The sequence below is a fragment of the Octopus bimaculoides genome, chromosome 15, assembly GCF_001194135.2.
Source record: "Octopus bimaculoides isolate UCB-OBI-ISO-001 chromosome 15, ASM119413v2, whole genome shotgun sequence".
In the NCBI taxonomy this organism is placed as follows: domain Eukaryota; kingdom Metazoa; phylum Mollusca; class Cephalopoda; order Octopoda; family Octopodidae; genus Octopus; species Octopus bimaculoides.
Window position 1 is genome coordinate 57990743 of NC_068995.1, and position 8903 is coordinate 57999645.

General features: G+C 32.6%; 1 protein-coding gene across 3 annotated transcripts in view; it reads right to left on the bottom strand.

Annotated features, from left to right (window-relative positions):
- The window catches only part of LOC106882512 (uncharacterized), a 146243-nt gene that overhangs the window by 37604 nt on the left and 99736 nt on the right, over positions 1-8903 (bottom strand). For all 3 annotated transcript variants that reach the window (XM_014933208.2, XM_052973390.1, XM_052973389.1), the window contains exon 4: positions 3427-3472. In XM_014933208.2, coding sequence (XP_014788694.1) covers positions 3427-3461 — 35 coding nt within the window. In that variant the 5' untranslated portion in view covers positions 3462-3472. The remainder of the gene's footprint in view (positions 1-3426; positions 3473-8903) is intronic.

Below are 8903 nucleotides of genomic sequence, written 5' to 3' on the forward strand. Positions count from 1 at the left end.
ACACATCCAACGGAGCATACTGGCTTCATTCCTTGCGAGCTTACGTATGTCCTCAGCAGTTACAGCCCATGTTTCACTGCCATGTAGCATGGTTGTTCGTACGCATGCGTCATACAGTCTGCCTTTTACTCTGAGTGAGAGTCCCTTTGTCGCCAGCAGGGGTAAGAGCTCTCTAAACTTTGCCCAGGCTATTCTTATTCTAGCAGCTATAAGAAAAATTAAAACTTTCTGTCATAATTTCATGTAAGCACCTTTTTTCAAGTTATGCTTCAAACACCTGCTCAGTAATGACAAAGTTATTTTACTAATCCACTCTAAATTTTTGATGATTTTCAAAACTAAAAAGTAATATATTTCATCAAAAATATTGTTGCAAAAAGGATTAAATGACTACAACCACTCGTCTAAAATTTGTAGCTTTGTACCAACCAGTGTTAGGAATCATTGTTATTGTGAAAAGAGTGGTGTATTAGCAAAATTGTTGCAAGTGTATCAGACAAAATACCAAGTGGTATTTCTTCAGGCCATGTTTGTTTCAGGGTAACGCCACCAAGTTTATAGGAGATTGAGAACCAATTAAACCGACATTAGTGTATACCTGGCACTTATATTATTTATCCAGCAAGACTGAACAGTATAGTTGAATGTGATGGGATTTGAACCAGGAAATTAAGAGAGATGAGAGTAAATACTGAAAGGTACTTAACCTGATGCTCTACAAATTCTACCAATTCTGCTACTGAAAGCAATAGTTAATTGTCAAAAATGTTGATGACAATTGATTTCATTTGAACTTGGTATATTTGAACATATTTTAATCTCACTAATGGTGTTGGTGTTAGGAAGGACATCCAGTCATAAAAACCACACCAAAATAGACACAGAAGCATAGCACAGGTTCCTGCCTGGCCGGCTCCTGTCAAACCGTCCAACCCATGCCAGCATGGAAGGAAGATGTTAAACGATGATGATGATGATGATGATAGAAAAAGACAAGCTATGCAACTACACAGACTGTTGCAGACGAGATAGTTAAACACCGAAGATCTCACCAGCTACAGTCTAACAAAAGACTTTTTTATTTTTCTTTAAGCATAGCTACGTATGTCAATATGATTAAGCAAATAGTTGTGACATCACGAAAAGGCAAAGAAAAAAAAAATTGGAAAACTAAGCCATATGTGATGTATTGAACTGGGTTTTCTAATGCTATCATATATATATAGCTCTGATCCAGCAGAGCTCACAACAACAGTATTTAATTTCATAAAAATCGGAGACATTATATAACATTTAGTCCATTACAATGAGAATGTAAATAGTTGTTTTTGAAACTCCAATAAGTTAATAGCTGTCAAGCTGATAATTTATCTTGGTGTGGACATTTTGGTTTTAGCTCTAAGCTCGTATTTTAGACAGAATAAAAATGGTTGGTTTAGATGACTGATATCTTTCACTGGTAGAAACAAAATTTTTCACTTCATAAAACTGTACAGTTTTTAAGGAAATCCAAATAGTCAGTCTTTAATGTCAGACTCTGTCAATAATAATCCAGAATACTTTCCTACATTAACCCTTTCGTTTCCAACCCGGCTGAAACCGGCTCTGGCTTTGTAGTACAAATGTCTTGTTTTCATAAGTTTTTAATTAAAATCTTCCACCAAACCTTAGTCACAATTTATGTTCCTAACACGAGCTTAATGATAACTAAGTTATTTTACTAAATTCTTTGTTATATTTAAAATTAATTGAAAGAAACACAGAGCATCTCAATGGAAATACGGTAACGAAAGGGTTAACAGAAGACCATGGATTTCTAAGGAAAGAAGATAGTTGAATCAATTTTATTATATGAACAATACTGAAGAGATGACTAACATTTCTACTACTAAGGATACTCTCAAATTGAATAGTTAAATAAGCCATATATAATTAAACATAGTTAGACATATATGGTTAAACGAGCCATTTCCTGAAATGTCCAAAGAATCAGAAATATTTTACAATTTAGACAAAAAATTTGCAGAGATCACAGCACATTTGTCTCTGCATGTTTCGAGTTAACCAATCAATTTAGAAAACCTATGTAATTAAAAATATATATCATGTTTCAAGAAAAACTTAGTTAGAAACAAGAAATATACTAAGTATAAATACAGTTTCTCACAAGGTATAAAGCCTGAGATTTTATGGAATGGATTCAGAAGTATGTTCATCATTTGCCAAGAAAAATAGAAATTTAATAACCATAAAAGTTTCAATAAGTTCAAACAATCAAAATAATGACCATGTTCACTAAGAATTTAGTGTTATCATGTTGTTTAAATAGAAGTTTCTCTAACCCAAGGCATAGTCAAACAAGATTTGAACTCAGAGTATAAAAAGTATCACAATGCATTTTGTTTATTGCTTTACTGCTTTTGCAGATTTCCTGAAAAATGACAATTGAAAAAGTCACCAAAGTTGAAAAAGAAAGGAGCAGACATGGATGAGTGGCTAAGAGGCTTGGGACCCAATCATAAGTGACACCATAAGCAGGTGTCTTCTACCTTAGTCCCAGGTCAACCAATGCCTTGTGAGTGGATTAGGTATATAGAAACTGAAAGAAGATTGTGGTTGACAAATACATACGTGTGTGCATATATGTAAATTTGTACATGTGCATGTACCCTTGTCTCGACATCATATGATGGTTATAAACGAGCATCATTGTCATACAAGTAAGGCAGTTTGTTTCCAGTCTTCTGTGGAAAACATTGTCTAGCTATGGGAAAATGTTACCTTGCTTGGAAACAGGTGATGGTTGGCAACCGGAGGGGTATCCAGTAACACCTGCCTTTACAAATTCCATCTGACCCATGCAAACAAAGAAAAGTGGGCACTGAATAATGATGATGATGATGGACAAGGACAGTTGTGTAAAGAAGTGCCAATCTCTAACTGTGGAGGGAACCTGTGGTAGAGGTAAACCCATGAAGGCATGGGATGAAGTGGTGGGGTATGATCTTTGAACTTTGGGCCTCACTTGGGCAATGGCTAGTGACTGTGACCTGTGGTGATATGCTGTGCTTGAGAAGACCTGTGAAGCCAAGTGAAACTGTAGTCATGGCTAATGCTGGAGTCACGTAAAGAGCACTTTTCGAGCATTGGGAATCGTGGAGACAAAGTGGCTGAGTGCCTTTCGAGTGTTGGGCCTCCCAGAGACAATGACCAAGACATTTGGCATTATGTCAAGCTTCAGAAGAAGACCCATCAAACCAAGTAAAATCGCACATAGAAACCATGCCAAATCAGACTGGAGTCTGGTGCAGCCTTCCAGCTTGCTAGCCCTGATCAGACTGCATGGACAACAGGCACTAAATGATGACGATGATGATGATGATGAAAGAAAAAAAAATACACTCACAAGAGAAGATTTATACTCACCCAATCACATCCAGTAAACAACGGCCATCCTCCATGTCAGAGTGAACTGTAATAACAAAAGGAAAATATTTGTAGAAGCATTCAATTCAGTAAATTAAAAATCAGAATAGATACAATCTGAATACCTTCTGCAAAACATTATCAAGACACAGTTTTCACAAAAATTTACTCATCACATGCTTTTTCTAGCAATTTTGTTATGTTTATCAAGAATTTCTTAAAATTCAAAGACATGAAAAAACATCAAATTTCATAAGTAAAAATTTGTAAAAGAATTTAATATGATTTTTAAGAAGCAAACTGCAGAGGCAAGTATAGATACAAGATAGACTTACCAAATATATAATTTTAAGTTTTCTCTCTTATTTAAATCAAATATATTTATTTATTTTAACAATAATGATTTTTTTTTAATTGTCTCTATTTGTTTCATTAAGAAATAAATGAACAGTAAAAATGAATAATAAAGAAGAAAGGTGAGTTAATGTTCTTCAACTCTCAAAAAGACTTGTCCTATCTACATCTGCAAAAACCAGTACAGTTTAGAAATTTAATATTTTATGATATTAATTTCAGTCTTCAAAATTTAAATATATTAGATCCACATAAAAGGAGATTGGTATTATAGAAAAACAAATAGTTTTAATGACTTTACTCATTAACCCCTATGAAAGTCACTGTCATAATTAACACTAGCTTTGACTGTGAACTCAATTCTACAGATAGTAATAGAGAAGTTATATGTCAGCAGCTATGTGTGCTGACAAAGAAGTAAATATAGGTCAGCTTGAAGAAGCCAAGCTACAAGGAAAAGAAGGTTGGCAAATTAGGTTGGCATTGTCAAGAATGCTTGTCCTTGGTTTTTGGGCCACATTTTGCAAGAATAACAAAGAAACTTTAGAAAGATTAAATCCATCACAAGTATTGAGACTAGCATGGAATGATATAATGCAATGATAATAATTTCCATCTTGAGATTAGTATCATATAATGAAAAAAAAAACCAAGCAAATCAATATAGTATAGGATATTTGAAATAATGAAGTTGAAACAAAATCTAAATTTTATGAAGTAGAACAGTGTTAAGTGTTAAATTAAAAGTTTTGGCATCATGAATTATAACAAAAAAAATCTAAAATAAAGCATACATACACAAGTGTACACATATGCATGTGCATATGCACACATACACATTCGTGTTGCTTGAAAAAGCTTACAAAAGTTTCTTAAATGTTACCAGGTCTTGGAAAAATATTTTGATTATATATATATATATATATATATATACATATATAAATTGCCAATTATTCACATACTGAATTCTTTCTTTTCATTATATTTAGAACATTTAAAAAAAAAATACTGAAAATTTAACTGACATATGTTATGAAATATTCAAAATAAATTAGATAAAAGTTTTTAGAAAAATCTTCTACCAATCCTAAAATATTTATATTATGATGAATTATGACTGTAAATTTATTTACTAAAGTTAATAATGCAATAAATGGAGATGGTAGACTAATAAGATACTGTATTTATTCCTGTATGATATGTAGTTTGCTTTGGAGGTGTATGTATAAATGGCAGTTCTTTGGTCTAATGATCTCAGTCAACCTTTTAGTTACATGCATGGAAACAAAGTACCCTAAATCAATTAGTTCTAGATCCAAAAAAGATGGAATGGTCATAACTGGAATGCCTGTCTGTCATAAAAACATATCAGTTTTCATCTTCAGTCCACTATCAAAATACACTCCTTTGCTTTCATATACTGTGTCCCCAGGTGGGAAGAGTAAGATGAGTTCAGTAACAAAGCTTAAGACATAGTACAATTGCCAGACGCATGGATACAACTGTATGAAGTTTTAATTCACACAAACATTATAACTGTCTTTCTCCCCATTGTCTTACTTTATTTTCTTTACTCTTATTCCTTAATGCAGATATAATTTCATTTCCATAATTCATTTTAAACTGTATAGCCTGAAAATGATTTAGCTAATTAAGAAGGTCTATAATCTGAAGACCTCATCTATTTTGAAGGTGATAATACATTTCCATGGAATCAGCATTTAAGTCATTCGACAAAAGAGGTTTAGCAAAATCACTTTTGAAGAGATTCACTGGCACTGTGTTGCACTGGTCTCTTTCCAATACAACCACCTCACAGTATAGCAGGTAAGAATGGTATGAGAGAATGATTTAGTGGTGGAGCACTAGACAAATTGCAAACTGACAAAACATCTAATGATTAGCCAAAAGAGAACAAGAAATCTCAAGGCTGAATTCATGTTACAGACAATTGAAAAATAATAAAGAAGACATAAAATAATGATGATAATGGTAGTAGTAGTAGTAGTAGTAGTAGTAATGATGTTCAGTCAATCCTAGCAGGATGAGGAAGTCAAATACAAGAAACAATCAGCTATTTCTCACAAAACAATCAGTCCAACTCTAAAGCGACCTTATGTTGATTTTAATTAACTAGTTCTAAGTCTTCTTCAATCAACTACTGTTTAAATATCTTATCAGGTTAATATTTCCATTCAAACTATAGCCATTTGATTGCTCAATTGACATTATCCAACCCACAGTAAAAGTAACAACTATAATCTCCTGCCTCACTTTAAAGAAAGTTCTCATTCCCATAAACTCACCTGGATGTCATTTTACATGCATATCTAACATTATATCTATTTCCAGACAATGAAAATACACAGGATTATTCACCCTTTCATTCATTCATTCATTCATTCATTCATTCATTCTTTCTTCTTATGGTTGCCTTTTTATTAGCATTATTTGAAACTTCTATAATAATATCACTGATTTGATTAACAATTTTATTGAATGAATATTGCACATTAAAATCTCTTAATGTTTCTTAAAAGAAATAATGAATATTTAAGAAGAAATCTAAACATTTTGTGGTAAACTTTATTGACATGAATTTAAATGAAGCAATTAGATGCAGAAATATTTCAAGAACCAGTTTAATTAGCCATAAATTAGAATCAACTGGAAGCTGTATATTTTCAAAATAATATTAACGAGAAGAAAGTATTGTAATATCACATTTATGCTATTCATTGGGAGAAATAAAAGCCTGAAGCATGTCGATAGAATAATAGACCAAAGACAGTGAATTGATGAAACATAAAAGACCAGAATGGATACACGTTCTTAGAAAGATAACAACATCATTTTACCTAATATATGAATAGTCTTTAACAAGCAATAAACATGCTTTACAGAAAAAAAAAAGACACATGTCAATGTTTGTATTCAATTCATTTTGGATTTTATGATATTTATCTAATATGCCTTAAGAGAAGAAAGAATCAGTTAGCTAACAGTTTTCAGCACCATAGTATAATAGTTTTTATGATACTTCTATTGTTTAACTCAATTCTCTAGTTTAAGAACATGATAAAGTATAAATCTGCCAGATAACTTTTTTCCTTCTGTATACAAACATAATGGACTCTGCTCCCTTTCACCATCATCATCACCAATGCACAAGCCACAAAACAAACAATGGAAGCTTCCACCTGTTAGAAGTAGCAGCCAATTTTACATCATATTAAACCCTACCATCTTATAAAAGGAAGGATATATCTGATAAAGTAGTGCGAGGCATACAGACAGAATGGTCAAGGCTGAACATCATGAATAACACGATTCACCTGGGACTAAATAACAAATAACATACAAACTATATTTTGTCTTTCTTCTTTTCAGTCTGGACATCTCACACTTTATATTCAACCTGTCTATATATCTGTCTGTATGTCTGTGTTATAATGTTAAAACCATGTCTTTGAATAGGAAGTTTTTTCATTATTCAGCTTTCTCAAACTTCCCTAAAACCATACACTTTGTCCACACACAACCTCAATAAATATCATTAGGCATGCATCTTCTCAATGTATAAGGATCAGAAGGAAAACAAAACTAACATGACAACCTAATTTTCAATTTCACAGGCAAAATAACAAGGAAAATGAGAGAATTTCTAAGAGGCTGTTTATCTGTTAGAAACAACAGCCACAGCTAACTCATATTACAGCTTACTATCTTAGAAAATATGAAGGATCATAGCTAGAATGCTTTTGATCTGCTCAATCAAAAGTGAATTTATATCTCAGCAACATCTGAAAAATACAAGACACTCCAACTACAATTAAATAACAAACTGCTAAGCTTCATACTAGTTACAAATATTAGGAATTAGAATTTCTGGTAACTTTTTAGGTATCACATGGCGATGAGTAATGAGATAGTAGTGTAGTGTACTAAGAGTAAAAATTCATTAGACAACTGTCCTTTTCTTTGGATGTAGTCCAGACTATTTGTGTTTGCATCTGCACTTTATCAGATAATGAACCCGAGCAGAAAGTCCGGCTTTTGGTGTGACTTTTGGTTTATTGAGAAAAGCTGTTACCATGAAAATTATGCATGTTCAAAGTGCACTGAAGTATATCCTTTTATTCTGATCACTCAATTATTTCCATTATGGATTGTAAAGTATTTATTTGGTTCAAAAGTATTTTAGTGAATTCAGAGGCTCATTTGCCTCTGAAGTTATTTGACATGATGGTGTCTGTACGACACATGCTGTATTCAAAATAAGGAACAGTAGGAAATAGAAAACTAAGTGAACTATGTCATGTGGGAAATGGTAACTGGCATGGTACTGGTAGCATGATACTATCCTAAAGCAGAACAGCAACAAAATAACAAGGAACAACCCAAAGCAATTAAGACATGCGATCACTTGAAGATATGAGATTTACCCTCAAAGCAACTACATATACAAATGTTGCAGTAATATTGGCCTGTAAGGTTGCTTTCTATGTGTAACATTAGCTACTATGTATAATGACCTTGTATAGGAAAACTACACAAATATTCACAACAAAAGCAATAAAGCATGCAAAGGAAGCTATCTGATTAGCTATGTAGACTGCCGATATGATAAAATGAGACAGGAGTTAGTTAACTCATTTAGACACTATCAAATATGCTGTAATCTGAAGACATTGCTTCATAATGCATCAGTCGCCTGGAAGCCAAAAACAGAAGAAATAGGAAGGAAAAACCTTATTTTTCACAATTTATTACAAAGAACTGAAAGGAAAGGATCTTCTTGAAATACTTTAACAAAAGCCCCCAAGTATTACGAATTGTTTTAAAAATTCCTTTAAAATATTCTTTTTGACTTTACCTAAAATAAAGCACATTTCAAAACAAGATCTTTTCTTCCCTCACAGAATTGAAAAGAAGAATTTTGAAAAAACATCTAAGAATCTGAATGAAAGAAAAAAACCCTAATATCAAAAACCTGGTTCCTTTAAATATTTTAAATTCTCACTGACAGAAATAAAGTTGCATTTATTCATTAAAAAAGGAAATAAGTTGTGAGGCAAAGTTATTGTTTAGCCCCAGGTCGGGGGTGTGGCTCAACAAATGAG